Source organism: Grus americana, chromosome 5 (genome assembly GCF_028858705.1).
Source record: "Grus americana isolate bGruAme1 chromosome 5, bGruAme1.mat, whole genome shotgun sequence".
Taxonomy (NCBI): Eukaryota; Metazoa; Chordata; class Aves; order Gruiformes; family Gruidae; genus Grus; species Grus americana.
Genome location: NC_072856.1, coordinates 4,266,636 through 4,284,246, shown reverse-complemented (window position 1 = coordinate 4,284,246; position 17,611 = coordinate 4,266,636). Strand labels below are relative to the sequence as shown.

Here is a 17,611-nt window from a genome sequence, read left to right as displayed (position 1 = left end):
AAAAGTAATGTCATGGAGTTTTCCTTTTTATTAAGCTCCCCCAAAGGGCTAGGTCCTACCCTGATTTATTTAGAAGTCAGTGTAAAACTAATTTTTGACCCATCAGTTGTGCAGCTGAAGCCAAAAACTAAATTAAATTAAAGAGTATAGGATGGATCTACTTTTACTGCTGAGGTTGGAATACCAAAACGAGGGATTGATACACTTTCCTGTTTATTGTTATGCTGCCATAGCTCCCAGAAAAGAGTGTGTAGCTCCTCTCTTGCAATTGCAGCTTTATGAAACTGAACAGGGGAAGTGTTTATGAAGGGGACCATGAGGAAAGGGGGAGAGTAGCAAAAGTGAAGCATCTTTTTAACAGTCAAAGGTTGCTTCTGGGCTGCCTAGGTGACTAAATACAAATTAAATGCTTTCAGCGCTAAGGCTGTAACTGATGTCCGAGGAATGCGAGTACAAGGAGGAAGCAGTTCCGCAGCTCCCCCTGAGGCGCCGACTAGCTCAGAGGCACGCTCAGCCCAGGAGACCGAGTTTACAGCTGCCCTGAGGTAAAAAAACCTGCAGCTCTTCATCAGGGGTATATTTTTTAAATCGTAAACGACATATGGGATCAGCTATTGTAAGTTCAGGGGAAGAACCAATACTTTTTACCAGAGACTTACTGACACGTCTTTCATCAACCCCTGGCTGCTTAAAAATACTAGTTCCTGAGGCGGCGGACGTTGCCGGGGCGGGAGACGGTGCCCTGTTTCCTGCCGGAGGGAGAAGCCTGTGAGGGGGCAGCGCCGTGACCGGCCCGGTTACCGGAGGACGCGGCGGAAGGAGCCCCGTTCCCGCCCTCCCCCCGGCAGACCGGTCACGTGCAGCGGGCGGGGTCGGGGGGCTGCGCCTGTCCGGGGTGGCCCCGCCTTCCTCTCCGGTCCCGTCCCGGCGGCACGGAGGGAGCTTGGTGGTCGCTGCCGATGGAGGTTGGAGCCGCCGCTGAGGCGGAGCCACTGTTGCCCCCGCGGACCTGGCGAGCGGGCCGGGGGCTTTGGCGGGCCGGTGGTGGCGGTGCCCGCTCCGCCACTGAGGACGGTGAGTGCCGTGGGGCGGGCGGTAGCGGCGTGCCTCAGGCCCGGCGCCGCGGGCTTGGCGGGCGGCGCTGAGGGGAGCCGGTGCCTGAGGCGGGCGGCGGCGCTCTCGCCTTTCCCTCAAACCTTGCCCCCTCACGGGAGCGGGACGGGCGGGCCGAGCACCGGAGCAGAAAGCCCCCCAGCCTGCCGAGGAGCCGGGGCTCGGTGGTGTCTGCTGCCCCGCTGGTGTTTCTGCAGCGGCTCCTGGCAGCTCTGCCGGGGGCGGCTCTGAGGGACCAAGGTGCGGCCGCCCTGGCTGATTGAACACACTGAGCTGCTATCACTGACTTCAGGTGCGAACCTTGCGCTGCTTCAGCCTGAGACTTGATTTATGTATTATTTTTTTTAAGTCTTATTTTTTTTAAGGTGCTGACGAGTTTTTTCTCTAACTTGGTGAGTATTGGAGGTCTGACTTCTCAATTGCCCCTGGAAAGGTTCCTTTGGAGACCTCAGGCTCTCCATTTTCAGGGTATCACGTCGCTTAAGCAAACCTTCTGGTTTTGTTGCCTGTTTGTTCAGTATTAAAAATGCGGTAGGGTGAGAGAGATCCCACCCACACGAGCCGAACTTTAATCATCACTTGTGACTAAGGGTCATTTGCTGTGACGAAGAATTTCAGAATAAATTGGATATCCTCAGTAGCATGGAGAATGTGTGTTGGTGTTTTGATATTTTTTTTTTTAAACTGAAATTGCTAAAGTAAACATTTCCTGGTAATCGCCCTGTTGTAGTTTTATATTAAGAACAGTTGCTTAGATTCTGCCCTTTCAAAATCATTGGCATCAACAGTAGGCTTGTTGTGCGCTCCAAGAAACTAAAGCTTTTGCTGTCCTTGCTATCCTTTTAACTAATACTGTTCATTTACACAACCTTATTTTTATCTCGCTGGTGTGTCGTGTCTTGAAAAAGACAAGATCTTTATTGCGTGAGCCTAGCTTGATTCCTGTTTATGCTCAGTCTTTCTTGCGTAGTCGTTCATATCAGAATCAGTACAAAACTGTGTTGTTGCTTATGCTCAGATAAACGGTGACATTTAAAAACTGTTTGCAGTCTTTGTAGAAAATTGATGCTACTGAATCATGTGGAACATAAAATCATCTAGGACGGAGATCAATGTGCTTCTGGCACTTCTTCCAGCCTGGAGAATGTTGTGTTAGCACTGGGACCGACTCTGTGTCGCTGTATCCCATGCTGGGATTGCCGTCTCCTGGGAGGAGATGGTATGAAATGCTCCTTGGGCCTCTTCCCTCTGTGGGAAGGTTACACTAGCATGTATTTTCCACATCGTTAGCCCCCTTGACTTTCTCTCTCTTTTTTTTTTTTTTTTTTTTTTTTACCCCCTTCCTGATTGTGGCCTTAACTGCCTTTGTCTCTCTTGTTGGCTTAATTGCCAGGTTAGTTACTCAAAGGTCTTAATTCAAGTGAATGCAAGTGATTGCCCTTTATTCTTTATGTATATATCTTCATATGGACTTCTTAATAATAGGATTCGAAATGTTGCATAGTAACTAATTTGGTGATACTTTGTGTACTTTCACCTCTTTCTGTGTCTTGAACTCTGATCTGTTTGATATGGTAATAATAATTCTCAGGTCAAATTAAAAAATGACTTAATTTTGTTCTTATCTGACTGGAGATTTCCGTTGGTTTTGGAGAGAACAAGTTCAATCTAAACCTCAGTACACTTAAGCAAAAGTAAAAAGGCCTAGAATACTAGTGTCTGATCTTTCCAGCTTCACTTGACTGTACACTTTGTCAAAGAATAATTTGATTGAAGCTCCATTAAAGAGAAATAGATTTTTGCCATCTCATTTAGGGGTGGCTTTCTTGAAACAAGATTGATGAGGAGATAGGGTCATAAAATACAATGCCTATTACTTGGAGCTTGTCTCTGTATAGAAGTATTCTGGTCTTGTGATAGCTATTTAACTACTGGCATAATCTAGCCACTTAAGCTAAACGCAAGAGAGAACCTTTTCACAAAATATGGACAAATGCATGATGTGTTTGAGATGGTTATTATTTATTTAATTTAACGCATGGTGCTGCTGACGGAGCAAACGTGGCAGGAGCTGTCTCTCTGTGTGTGCGTACAGTGCCCTTTATCGTGAGAACTGTGGTTTTGGAGCTTCTGTTAACTAATAAGTAAGCCATAGGCTTTATCCAAAATACAGCAAGTGATTCTTATTTCTTTTCAACTTCATAGGTACTGGAGCTGATAACGACCTTTATATAAACCAGGCCATAGTATTTATTGAAGATGCAATACAGGTAAATATAACTTGTTTGTTAGCTATTATACTTCCCATGCTGAATATTTGTCATGCATTCTGCTAGCTTTTAAGTTTTTTATGTGTTCAGGCAACTTCTATATAACATCATCTTGATTTACAAAGCAAAACCAGAATTCCAGATCCCTGTGGTTTGCAAGTTTCAGTGAACTTCTGCTTATGAGAAACATATTTTTCCCACACAATGAAATAGATAGTGTCTTCTCTTCAAGGCTGTCAAAAGAGATGCTGATTTGTTGGTTTGTGGGATGGTTATGGTGGGGTTTTTTTGTTGGTTGGTTTTTTTTGGTTGGTTGGTTTGGGTTTGGTTTTTTTGTTTTTCAGAGTGACTGGCCTTACTGCTAAGATAAACTGAGCAAACCCTGTAATTTGCCTCTAAATCTGACTACTTGCGTAGCTTAAGTGCTGGTAGAGTTTAAGGCTAGCTTTAAGCAAGAAGCTGGAACTCTCTTGCTTCAGCTGAACTTAGTACCTTTGGAAGTCTTCACTCCCTCTTTGTCTCTCCTTTACTGGCCGTTACAGCGTATTCCTAGATCCTGTTATCTCCCAGTTATTAGCGGGAATGCTGGAGGGCAGTCCTTGAGCTCTCTTGGTGCATTCAGACAGCTTTTTGGTTGGGAGATTTCTGGGGATCAGGTATATATAAGGTGTGCACATCTTTCTGGAAGCAGATACTTCTCAGTGGAGGCAGAGTAACAGCAGCCCAGGAGCAGCTGCAGAGGAGGGGCTGAGCAGATTTTGGCTAAAGTAGGCCTGTTCTGAAGAATCATGGGTACTGCCTTGAACTTAAAGCATGTTTTGTTTAAAGACTTAGGTTGAGGTCTCTTGTATTCAGAATTAAATTGTTTGCATCTTATGGCTTTTTGAAAGAGAAAGAAGGACAAAAGAAGATCCATGAATGGAATGAATGCTAGAAAGGTAAACTAAGTGGTAGGACAGTTTTGGTGAGATAGAATAGGCACTGAGTTATTAAAGATACTGTTATTTGTAATGATGATAATGCTTGCTTCAGATGATTGCTGCACAGTTTGATTATCTCAGCAGCTGTGTGGTTTCTAGATTAGGAAAACTTCATTAAAATCTTTGCCATTGCATGCATATGGCTACAGCTATGGTCACTGGTGACTGACACTTAGTAACTTGCACAATAATTTCTTTATCACGAAACTAGAGTTGTCTCAAGATTTGAGTTTTGTTGATTAGAACTTTGTTTATTTTGGTAACTTGATCTTTGTCTTTGAGACAGACTGAATGTAATGTTTTAATGATCTTTTTTGCTTTCCGCTTTCAGTATCGATCTATAAATCACCGTGTGGACTCCAAATCCTTGTGGCTTTATCGATGGTACTATTCAAGAACTTGCCAGTGGTAAGAACTTGGTATTCTTTTTGCTTTTTCATTTAGGAGTAAGTCTTTATAAAAAAACCTCTTCATCTTTGTGTGTTTTTTTTTTTTTGTTAAATAGTTTGATAATTGTTCCTTTATCCTTATAAGAACTTACTGTAGGAAGGAAGTGTATTGACAACATGTGAACATGATAGAAGTGGAAAGCAACAAGATATATGAAAGTGTGATCTGGTAGATAGCTCTTTGGAACAGCCATAGGTCTGTTGCATGAGCGGACTGTTGGCATGATTTACAGCGAGGTGTTTTCCAAGTGTCTATTTCCAAACAGTTAAATAGTATCAGCAAACAATTTGCTGTTAGTTTCAAAACAACACTGCCTAAGGTTATTGGGTGGTCAGCAGTTACATTATTCTAATACAGGCAACAGCACGCTAATCAAGTGCTGCCCTGTGGTCTAACCTATCCGTGTTAAAAACGATATTAAAATGCCTGGTTTACTTCTAGGAAAATTGCTTTACTGTAAGTATTTTGTTATTCTTCTGACTCATTTTGTGGGGTTTGTGTTTTGCTAGTTTTTTTTTTTTTTTAATTTCATCTCTATCCAAACAGGATTTTGAGTTTAACCATTACTATAATCCTGGCTTTGGCTTTCTTAGAAAAGCCTTCTTCGCTTACTATCACATCAGACGTACGATACCGCCTTCCTGCGTGGAATCCTCCATGTGGCCTAACAGAAAGCATTGAGCTGCTTTGCTTTCTTGTGTTCATGGTTGATGTATCCGTGAAGGTGAGCATCACGTTCAGTTGGTATGGAATGAAATACTAGGTGTGGTGGGCAGCTCAGTAGATATAGTCAGTGTGGCTGTTCTCCATTTTATGTTTTGGGAGATGTATCTTAGAACTGTTCTGCAAATCCTGGATTTGCATGATGAGATTGCTTTGTTATATTGAAGCCTTACTTTCAGGAGAAATTAGAAAGTGCATGTTTTATGAATTAAAAAAAATATTGCTTTTATTTTTTTTAACCTAAGAAAAATAAACTCCTATTTGTGTGGAATAAGTGAAACAAATTTTGCTAAAAATACAATGATTTTAGCTTAGCTGCTTGTGTTAGGCTATAAAAATCTATGCCAGGTCATTTAAACAAAGTAAAATAAAAATAATCAGAAACTGAACTTTTCTTTGGATATTTGTTTCTGAAAAAATCTATTTTTATGGTTATTAAATGAACATTTTTCTTCTTGCATTCACATGATTCCTCTCTCACAGCCTGTGTGCACCTCTCACTTCTTCCGACCTTTATTTAGTTCTTATAGAAAAATTCTCTGATCAGTGTATTTTTATTTGGATTTCAGGGAGCTTTCTATGAGCACTGATGTAAAACTACAAATATTTGGAAAACAATTCGTGCTGACTTCTTAGGGTATTGGAATTTATTTTTAATAATAAGTTTTTTGTTGATTTTTTTCCCCCTTCCCAGAGTTACTTAATTGGATGGGAAGAATTTTGGAAAAATAAATGGCTGGTGGCTTATATACTGACATTAATTGTTTCCCTTACTGATTGGATTGTATCGCTGAGTTTTTTCTGCACAGAGGTAAGAAATACTTGCTGCAGAAACAATTGGCAACTTAGTTGTGGAGAGTGGCAGAGGAGAAGAACCTGCAAAGGGATGGTCAGCAGGGCTTATGTGATATATTGGAGAATTAAGAGGGAAGGGTGAGATGGTTCATTTTTGGTCTTTGATAGCTGGATAATACACTGAAACATAGAAAATGCTTGATGTAATGTAGCTTCTCCAGGGATTCTGTTTGATTCTTAATACAGGATGCGAGTTCATTAGTAAAATTAAATGAACTTTGTTGTTATAGTCTGTCAACAGTCAAACAGTATAGAGAAAACTCTGGTTGCATAGCACCAATTTTGTCACACTGTTGGAGAATTATATTCTTAACTTGATTCAGTGGTGGAGTCTTGTAGTGATGTTTAAGTGAAAGGTAATTGCAGAGTTTAACAACTGCCTTCTAAGGTGAAGCTGTGTTATGTTCAAAACAGTTGTGCCCTGAGAAGAGTGTCAGTTTTGTGAAACTGTTCTGAAAGTGTCTTCCTTTATGTAAGAGTGCATTCTTCCAATTGGTTTTCTCTACCGTGACATAAATCTGCATTGAAACTTATTGTTGTTCACTTACAATCATGGTTAAGAAAATACTTCCCAGCATTTTCACCACATCAGTGAATGAGGCAGAGATGTTGAATTTTGCTTCTTGTGTAAGTTCTGGTGTCAAAGCCATTATCTGTTGCCTTCAGCTTTCAAACTTGGTTCAAGTTATTGTCTGTATTAGTCAGGATTAGCTTGGATGCCGTTGCTACTACTAGTAACCCGCTCTTTAGTTGTTCTTGCTTCAGTGGTCATAGTTGACCACTGATCACTGTTGACTAGGATGTGTTGTAGTATCAGAGAGATCATCTTAAAATGTTGAAAGAACAGGTCACTTAGATGCTTATAAGCATCTAACTATAAGAAAAATGCATGTGTTTCTTTCATATTCAAGCAAAATAACTTTTCAGCCTCATTATATTTAATTATCTAGGATGAAGATTGTGCTCACAACATAGGGAATATGTTTTGGAAAGAAGTGATTGTAAAATCTTTAGGTGTGATAGCGGACAAGTAGTTTGAACAGGAGCCTTCCATCCAAAGCAGTGGCAGATGGAGCAGTTTTAACTGCTGGGATGTATGAACAACGGAATGCAGGAAGCAAGTGATTTATTTTTTTGCTGTTATGTGTGGCCCTGAGAAAACTGATCCTAAAATGCAGAATGCTGAAATACTTGAAGTAGCTGATAAATCACAGAAATAACTTGAAGGCTGGCAAGTATCTTGAATGCAAGAATCAAACATCTTAATTGCTTTAGTATATGTTAAGGAAAATCACCTGTTTGAGTCTTGTCAGATGCAGAAAATGCTGAGTAGTTAGTAGGCCCTTTAAATATAAAAAGAAGGAGGAAAAAAAAGCCTGAAAATTGAAATCAAGTACTTATTTTCAAAATGACTATCTGTTTTTACTGAAAGTAGCTTGCAGTTAATTCCCTTCTTGTAATGGAGCTTGGCAGAAAATATGAAAATGCCATCTCTTGACCTGCTTGTTCTGCCTACTAGGCAGTAAAGTTGGATTGTTTATAACTGTGGCCTTATGACGCTGTTGAAATGTCAATGTGCATTTTAAAGCAATCTCTCATTCTTTTAATGAGGCACTCATATGTATAAAATCTCTGTTGCATCTTTTGTTACCACAGTGGGACAGATTTGGCTTCTGAGCACAACCTTTTTATGTTACACTGTTGACTTTGTTGGTGTATGTATCAGTGTTTTTTGACAAACTTGTATTACAAATATTTGTGGTGCTAGTCTTATGGAACTCAGTATCTGATCCACTGTTTTTCTGCAGAATGTGAGAATAAGAAGAATTCTTCGTCCTTTCTTTCTCCTTCAGAATTCTTCTATGATGAAGAAAACCTTAAAAAGTATCAACAGCACATTGCCTGAAATGGCAAGGTCAGTAATAGCATAGAAAACTTCCTTTCACAGTATGTCTGTGGTTACCATTAGTATTCTCGAGTGTGACATCTGAGTAGCTTCCTCCTTCCTGATCTAGCTACGTGGTTGGTGAGATCAGGTAGTAACGGATGCAGCATTGTATTAAATTTTTGGTTCCTTTAGTCTGTAAAATTTCTCTAGAATGCATGTGATGTGACTCTGTATGTGACAGATAAGGTTTTTGATGCTAGTTGAGTGGGGTTTTTTAACTCCGTATATGTTATATACAGCCATTTTGTAAAGGAAGAACTGAGCCATCATCTGGGTAAAAGTCTATTCTGTGTTTCTCCAAGGTAGAAGCCTCAGAGGTATGGCGAGACACACATGTACTTGTCTTCCCATCGTGAGTGCCACACAACAAGATGCCTCTTTCTTTACATCTTCAGAGTGCTTTACTTCAGCTTTTTCATTTCTAAATGATTTTAGCCATATATGCGTTAAATTTTACTGTCATTAGAAATGTTGAACTGGAAACCCCACTAGTGAAATTGTCACCAGGTAGCCTGATGCTTTTTGAAAGAGATCTCTTCTTGTGACCGGGGTCGTGTATATGCACAGCTTATAGAACTTGTTGTCCTTGTCTGTTACTTTTTAACTAATGAGTCCCAGGAGAATCAAAGGTGTATGCAAGCCAAGATGTTGTTAGGACCATATTTATACCCTCTGCTCAAAATACAAGTGTTAAAATATCATTGGCCTCACAACTGTCTAAGTTCATGCTGAGGAGTCCTGAACAAATGTGATTCTTATTCTGAATCAAAACATAGATCACCTTCTGTTAAATCCATATAGCTCCTTAAGAGTATCCCTGGTTTTCTTTATATGGCACCCTTTTGCTTTTTTAGCAAAGAATTATCTTATCTTAACAATAAGATAAAGTTAGTATTAATGCATATGATATGTTTTCTTTCCAACAGTGTTGTTTTACTACTAGCTGTTCATCTGTCTCTCTTTACCATGTTTGCCATGCTGCTGTTTGCTCGAACAAAGGTAACAAATTATATTTATGCTTTGGTAATCTTAGTTTTCATTGTTTTTCTTTTTCTTTACTCACATACCTGTTGCATATCTAGTTTTATAATCAAACTGGTGAAACTTGTTTCCCCTGAAAAGGTTATGTTAACTTGTCAAACTTACTGGGATGAGTTTAAGGTCCGTTTAGAGAGATTTAACATGTGCATAGTACCTGTGTGTAGTGCTGCTTCTGTAAGTGTGCATTAGAAGGCCCCTCAGAATAGTGTTAGAATCTCTTCATCCTTCAGTGAAGAATTTTTTTCCAGACTGTGCCTTGTTTCTTAAGTGATAATGCTGCTTCCTACTCGGCAACTGGGATCTTTCACTCTTCCTGTAAGCTGTGGCATATTATTTTATTAGCCTTGCTCTGCTGCTCAAAGCAGTTAGATGGTTCCATACCAAAATGTGGTCGACATCTGTATTTGTTTATGCTCCTGCATATTACTGGTATTGATGCCATTATCACAGGTGAGAAATTGAAAGTCTGTTTATATAAGAGGCTTCCTTGTACAATTCTCCAATTTGATCCTTTGAGTTACTTTCTCTGCTTTATTGAAACCGTCTATGCTGTTCCGTGTTCAAAGCTCTTAATCTTGTTACTCTTTTGTTTACATTATCACTCATTTCTTTTCTCTTTTCCTTATCTAGCTTTTTGCTAAGTTTAGTTTCTTCTGTGTTTTCTTATCTTCCACTAGTGGTATCCCTGGCCATGCCTTGGTAGGTTTTGCCTGTGTTTGCCTGCATTACTCTGACATTTTGGTTTCTGTTCTATTTGGGTTTTCCTCTGTTTTTTTCTCTTCCTGCTTCCAAAAAGCAAATTCGAAATTTTATGGTTAAAATCACTTTTGTGTTCCAGTGTTCTTGGTATGTTCCCTCTCTCCTAAACTTCCTGTATCTTAATGTATCATACTCAGATTTTTAATTTGTTTTGTCCTTAATTTTTAAGGCCTTCCATAAATGTGTTCCTATGAGCACAAAGACTTGTCACGTACTTCTCCCAGTAATTTTAATCCCAGTTTTGCACCTTCTTTCCTACTGCAATTTGCACTTGAACCTGCCTCTAGTCTTCCTTATGATTGGCAAATTCCTTGAGTTCCTGTGTTTATAGAATTTCTGAAATTAGAAGCAGAGCACTCTTTTTTCCCCCTTTGTTTAGTTGCCTGCTGGATCTTTGTATTATCTCTGTATGTCACATCTAATTTCAGTTATGAGCTTTCCCAGCAGATGAGAATATAACTTGTATACCTGAACGAGTCCATTTTGTATACATTTAGGTGAAGAAAAACAAATTAGCAGTCTTTCTTTCCTTTTTTGATTCATTTAGGTGAAGAAAAACAAATTAGCAGTCTTTCCTTTTTTGATTTGCTAGTCTAATACTCATGCAAACTAATTGTATCTAGCAAGGTGAAGTACTGAAAGCAAGTTCTAAAAATACATTGAGTAATGAAATTCATGCCTCTAGATTTTTGCATTGTCTTGTGTATGTCCCGTAGAGGTACACTTTTTCAGTCTTTGCAGCAAAGTCAATGTCTGTTTGTTCTATGCCGCATGATTTATGTTTGTATTGTTTGCACTCTGCATCTTTTTTAGCCGTCTATATTTGAACTTGGGGAAAAAATTAAATATGTGGATCATCCAAGATTGGCCTCCCAGTGTGTTTTTGGTGAAAATGCTGATACCATCAGAGCTTTAGCAGATCATCTGATGTATCCACTGAGCCACAAAATAATTTTGATGACCTTAGTTGCTAAAGTATTTGCAAATATTTTTTGGGTGCTGTAGCACTAATATTTTACACATGCACACACAACCCCCCCCGCCCCGCCCTGATGTTTAAGCTCTAGTTGATGTTTTCATTGGTACTGTACATAGCACTTTGAATCTTCATTCTTTTCAAATTGGAACAGTTACATGTTTTCCACCTGCCCAAAAATTTCTGTAATGTGCACTAATGCTGGTTATAGCATGTTGCTTTATATTGGGTGCTCTTATTTGTGTAAATATTTATTTCCTCTAAAATACTCTTGCACTTGTATTCTAAATACATCTTCATGTACGTTATTAAAAAGAGAACTAAAACTTGTTTGACTCTGTTTTGTGTAGATGTTACCGTAATTAAACAGAACCCCGTGAGTATGTAAGGGGATAACTGGAGAAAGGGGAAAACCTCTGTTCCAAGTAGGGGTAGTAACTTTTGTGCAGATAACTTATTCAGAGGTTGTTAGGTTTTCTATTCGGAAGTCAGAGGGGAAGTGACACACACATTTCACACTTGGTGAGTATGTTAGCGGAGCTGTAGGTGTTTGAGAGGAGCTCGTAGTCTATAGGGAAGTGGCTTTTGTAACACGGTAGTTATTGAGGCAGGTCTTGATTACTGAGTAAGCTGTTTTGTTTCTGTTCTTCAGTGTAGACAAGATCTATTTTAATATTGTTCTCAAACTGTATTATAGTTTGGGACCAGTCTTGGCATGTAGTCCTAGAGTATGCAGTTCAGGGTGATTAGGTTTCCATCTACGCTGAGGTACAGCATGCTGTAGCTGGAATAAGAAAGAAAGAAAGAAAGAAAGCTGCTTCTGTTGTACACTAATTTTTGTAATGCAAGTTGAGACTGAGGATGGTGTTAGTCTGTTTGTGATTTTTTTTTTTTTTTTTTTTTAAATCATGTTTAGGGAGTCCTTTTAGCTCTAATACACTAATATCTCTTGCAGGCTAAGAGGTAATGCTTTTTATATCAATCAAGGGTGGCTTCAGATTCCTGTATTGTCTGTGACATTATTGTTGTTCTTGAGTCTGAGGTAGTAGCTAGTCATAACTTCTGTACTGAGCCTCCTGTGTCTGTCTTGGCTTGCTGTTCTTCCTTATATTTTTTTAATGGCTGTTAATAGGTGAAGTGATTGCACTGTATTCTTACGTGTTGTCCTAATTTTTATGCTTGTTTTGTGCTTTTTTTCATGGGGTCGATTTGATTGTGTAAGAAATTGTTTGACTGATTATTTAATTTTATTTTTTTTTCCCCTTCCTTGTTAAGATGGTCTTAGTGATTCTTCAGTGTTTCTCTAATGATGAACATATCTTTGACTAGGATGGCCAGCAGGATAAGGAGTGGGTGGGGTATTTCCGGAATTTGCCAGATTCACTGACATCGCTGCTGGTCCTGCTAACTACTGCAAATAATCCTGATGGTGAGCAATCTTTCAGAAATAACTCTTGTCTGTGTTTTCAAAGAATAGTTGAGTAAGATTATCTTCAGACTACTAAAACCATTATTTTACAGCTGATAGCTCTTAGTACAGCTAGAGGAAGGTGATGTAAAGATTTTTTCATGCCTTTAGTAACTTGATTCTTGCCTTTCCTTCGGTGTAATAATGTATGCAACTTCAAGTGGAGCTATATAACAGCTTTTACCAATTGCCAAAAATTGATAGACGTCTCCAAATTGTGTTAAATTCTTATTTCCTTTTTTGTTAAATCTGATACAGTGATGATTCCTGCATATTCTATGAATAGAGCATATTCAATCTTCTTCATACTCTTCACTGTATTAGGTAAGTTACTTCTTGCCTTCACTATTTTAAATGTGCTTTGACACTTGCGCATACCAGCTACAGAGTGTTTTATTTTTCTAGAAAAGTTTAATCATAAATTTCTCCTTTTTTGTATTTCTTCCAGTTACTGTGTAGTGTCTTGTAAGATAATTTTCATGGAAGGTATTTATGGTTTGGGTTTTTTTCAGTAACAGATCATAGAGGAATGGATACAGTACAGTGTATTCAAACATTAAAAACAAACACAAGAAAACAAATCCTTTTTAAATTTTATACCTGATTTACTATATACATTGAAACTTCTTTGAGAAACAGATATGTATTTCAATAATTCTTACTACCTCTCTTTCTCCAATAGGCAACTTGTTTCTGATGAACTTGCTTACAGCAATAATATACAACCAGTTTCGTGGATACCTTTTGGTGAGTAAAGCATTCCTAATTTCTGTGTTCTACCATAACTTTAAAACTGCGAGGCCCTAAGTATTAAAAGTTTCAAATGTGTATTAAAGCAGTATGCCTGTCCTGGTTGTAGGTAGTTTTAAGATACTAAAGGTTCTTTGATGTAGATACTTATCCCCTTCCAAGACAAAATTACCTGCTTGTATACTTCCATGTACACTGTGGATCTGCAACTTTGACTATTATAGGAAAAAAACCCAAACTATTATAAAACTGAACAAAGGTAAGTGAACAAGTAACTTAAACTTGGTCTCTGTGAAGAAAGCCTGCTGTACTATTTAAATAGCTATTGTTGCAAAGCCTAGTACTTAATTTCTCTGACTAGCACAGCATGAGAAGCCTTCAATAAAAAGAATCACTGACTAAAATATCTTCATGTTTGGATTTTTTTACTTCTTCCTTACCATGGTGGGTGTGTGTGATGTTAGAGCGATTAGGGCAGTCTGCTGCCTCTTGAAAGATGGCCTTGAGCCTTGTGATTGACTTGTACTAGAAGCAGTTGCCAGCAGGTGTAGTAATTATTCCTGGTAGTATCCAAATAAAAGGACCTGTGCTTATTTTCCATGCAATGCCAGTCATCCATGTAGTACTTTAACATGCTTCTGGAAGATGCCTGGTCATATGTGATTCTCTCCATTTTGTGAAATGTGAATCCGATGTGCAGTGTAATGACCTGTTTTGACTCGGGTGCCTATATTAAAGAAGTAAAAGCTGACAAAGTAAGTGTACTTTTTACAAGTTGTGCAAGGAGTGTGCAATCTGTGGTGATGATTAAATTCATCACTAAAAGTTCTTTGTCCAGTAATTAACAAGTTGTGCTATGTGCTTTGTTGCATTCTGTACACCAGTTGTTTAGTCTGCAACTGAGAGTGTAATCTGTGTTCCCTTAGCAGGAAATAGTGTAAGTGCTTTTGTTTTCTGTATGTGATAATGCAGTTGAACAATCTGGGAGGAATTGTAATGAGCTGAGGCAAGAGTATTTTAGAAAGCAGAGACAAAGGCAGTCAAATGAAAGATCATCTCAGTTACTTCCAATAAAATGTACTTCATCCAAGAGGTTAAACTTGTGACTTTCCTGTTGCTGTTCCAAAAAAAAATAACTGACTGGGTGGGTGATGGGAAGAAAAGGCTGCATGGCTGCAGCTGGAGATCTCCAGAACTGGGTTTATCTCCAGCAATGAATACAAAACATCCAAGGTGCACCACAGCTACTTAGTGGTTAACACACATAGGAGATTAGTAGAAAAAACACAGCGCTAGGCTAAGTATTAATGGTTATTACACTGGCACGCAACTGAATCTTTGGTCATCAGTCAGAAGGGGAGCTGTCACTCTCTTGCTCCTCAGAACAGGCTGAGACTTGATCTTGCTGAGGTGCAGTCTTCAAACTGTTGGAGATTTTTCTTTGAGCTTTAACTTCCATGGTGAAATTTTTCTCTCAAGTCAAATTAGTTCTTTAATGGTTGCGCTTCCTCCTGTGTGTTTTACTTTCCTCTTGCATATTTTGTAAAACTTCATAACTCAACAGCAATGTTTTTGGTAAAGCTGAGTCAGGCTAGCACTATGCAAAATCACTGGAATCTGACAGCTAAACCTCTGGGCTGTACGTTGAGCTTTTTTCCCTTGGTGCCAGTACGGTGATGGCCTCTGTAGCTTGGAATGAACAGCGGCTCCCGATTGTGTACGTTGCAACTGATCTTTTCTTATGCCAATAGTTCCCTTCAGGTTTAGTGGCAGGGGAAACACGGTGAGTTTTTGGCTATGATTTCCCCTTACTTAGATATGGTCTTATAGTTCCTTTATTACTTACTTCTCCCTTTACTTTTTACATAGTCTTATAGTTCCTTCCCCTTCCTTACATAGTCTTATAGTTCATTCACTCCTTCAGAGGAGTGGAGTTGAGGGCTTGGGGGGAAAAGTGAAATAGTAGCTGCTCTAGCAGAGGTCCAGAGAGAAGGTAAAGTTTGTTGTATAGTAAGCTTTAGGCAATATTGCACAGAAGGAATGGCCCCCACCCCCTTGTGGGAGGGCAGTGTTTGAACCTAATATGTGCAAAGAGGAATTTTTGTAATATTTTCCTCCTGTTTTGTTTCTTCCCTTCTTTCTCAATTTTCCTCGTTCCTCTGTGAGAGCATGCCATAATCTGACTCCCAGTAAAGTAGCTGAGTTTGAAAGTGATTACTATGCAAAAAAATGAAGCATGAAAAACTGCAGCTCTGGCTTTCTTCCTTTTGTAAGAACCTGGAGACAGACAAGCTGTCTAACTCTGCACAGTAGTATGAATTTCTGTGAATACTCAAGCTTTGCTGTTTCCACTGTGTCTGGAACAGACACGTACCTATGCAATCCAGAATTCAAAAATAAACCATGACTTGGATGTTTACTTGAACTCCACAGGCTTCCTTGCTTGCTTGCTTCCTTCTCGTACACGGAGTTCTTGAAAGGAACGAGGCCTAGGGAAGTCTCCTAGTCTGATCTCTAATCACACATCTGGGGTGTGTACCAGAAGATCAGTATATTATCTGGCCATAGGACATAGTACTGCATCAGGAGATGAATAGCCCTGTTCTTCCTTAAGTTCTTCTAGTAGGAATGGGCTTCGTTGATTTCAGCTTATGACTCTTTGTGGTATTCTTTTTTAAACTGTGGAGCATCTGTCTGGTTGGGCCCAGTATCTGGCCAACTAGCTCTAGTGGCTAATGATGGGGACTTTGGTGGTGGGAGAAACAAAACAGTATCTTGCCTTTCTGAGAAATTATTTTAGTTGAATAGATATGGCCCTTTCTGAGGTTTGCAATAGGTTCTGTCTAAGGGCTGGGCAAATAATTTACAGGTCTTATTTGTATCATCTAGTTGGATTTCCTTTAAACAAGTGTAAGTAATTTATCTTCTCTGTGGTGATTTTTACTGCCCAGAAATCGGTTCAGTCCTCCCTCTTCAGGAGGCGACTGGGAATCCGGGCTGCGTTTGAAGTGCTTTCTTCCCTGAGAGAGGCTCCTGCTAATGCGCAACAGTAAGTGGAGACTGTTGAAACAGTAGATTATCTACCAGAAAAGAGCAGATGTTTGGTCATCTTGTTTTGTTTAGTATATTTACTGTGGATACCTTCTTCAAAAATGGCATTTTTCTCATCTTTTTTATTTTTTCTTAACTGGATGTTTATAACATACTGTTTGGGACTCTTATGGCGTCTGTTTCCTTCTTATTTCTACTTCTGATTTTATCTGCTTTTTAAAAAAAGAAAGAGGCAGATATGCATTTGGAACAGCTATTTTTGCCATTAAGATGTTTATCTGTTTCAAAGCCCATCCTGTTTTCTTTGAAATAGGTCGTATGTCAGTACTGGAGCCTTACTACGAGTGCTACAGAAAGTTGAAATGGATTCTCGCTGCAAGCAAGCCATCATGAGAGTAAGAACTGGATTTTGTTAGTCTTTATGTTGGTGACTATCAAACCCTCTGATGGGACAGCTATGGAAAATTCCTTAATCACACCATGGATCTAGGAGTAGTAGCTTTCAGATCAGCTTTCTTTATTATACTGCTTTCTTTAAGTGTGAACAGAGACGCAGCTCAGTGTCTGTTTGTCTTTTGGTCTTCAGAACAAAAACAGTCTCTAGGCAATGATTTCACCTTAAGATTGCTGCTTCTCTGGTTGGTGTGATAAGGAATTCATTCACCTGTAGAGGTGTAGAGTAATGAAAACTCTTATTTTGCAGAGCTAATTTTTTCATTTGCTTTACTTTCTCTCTGTAAAGCATTTCTCACTGTGGTTTAGAGCTGCTGTCTGTAGCAGCTTCCCTCTACCATTTGAAAATGTCTTTTTTTTATTGAATTTTAGCTGTGCTGCTCCCTCTAGGTATTAATACTTTTATCAAGCTACAGGGAGGGTGGTTTTGCTTAAGTAAAGAATTAATACTGCAGTTCATGTCATAGTTTTCAGAGATTTGAGAAATTATTTAGCTCTAATAGGAGATGTGGAGATTATTGGTGGTGTTTCAGAAAAAAAAAATCTAGAAGTAATGTTGCTTTTTGAGAACAACATTGCAGCATGATTTGGAAGTCCATGTTGTAAGATCTTCTGCCAAAAGGAAGTGACAATTCAGAGCTGATGGTTATAGCACCAGCATTTGGCTGGCTTCAGTGTGAAGATTGGAAGTAGAATGAAGAGGTATACATGTATTGCTTCCAGTTGTTGGCTGGGATAGGGGATGTGTAAGCAGAGTTGCCTGAAAATAAATAC

At 39.1% G+C, this 17,611-nt stretch overlaps 1 protein-coding gene across 6 annotated transcripts in view; it reads left to right on the top strand.

The window, feature by feature from the left end:
- The first annotated feature begins 905 nt into the window (after window positions 1-905).
- Window positions 906-17,611, top strand: part of TPCN2 (two pore segment channel 2) — a 35,319-nt gene continuing 18,613 nt past the window's right edge. For 2 of the 6 annotated variants that reach the window (XM_054827935.1, XM_054827933.1), the window contains exons 1-12: window positions 906-1,074; window positions 3,319-3,383; window positions 4,695-4,771; window positions 5,360-5,537; window positions 6,231-6,347; window positions 8,200-8,306; window positions 9,266-9,338; window positions 12,445-12,544; window positions 12,842-12,907; window positions 13,266-13,330; window positions 16,285-16,382; window positions 16,698-16,779. In XM_054827935.1, coding sequence (XP_054683910.1) covers window positions 960-1,074; window positions 3,319-3,383; window positions 4,695-4,771; window positions 5,360-5,537; window positions 6,231-6,347; window positions 8,200-8,306; window positions 9,266-9,338; window positions 12,445-12,544; window positions 12,842-12,907; window positions 13,266-13,330; window positions 16,285-16,382; window positions 16,698-16,779 — 1,143 coding nt within the window. In that variant the 5' untranslated portion in view covers window positions 906-959. Of the gene's footprint in view, window positions 1,075-3,318; window positions 3,384-4,694; window positions 4,772-5,359; window positions 5,538-6,230; window positions 6,348-8,199; window positions 8,307-9,265; window positions 9,339-10,010; window positions 10,080-12,444; window positions 12,545-12,841; window positions 12,908-13,265; window positions 13,331-16,284; window positions 16,383-16,697; window positions 16,780-17,611 lie in introns of all 6 variants that reach the window. The other 4 variants (XM_054827939.1, XM_054827937.1, XM_054827936.1 and 1 more) reach the window with 4 other exon arrangements.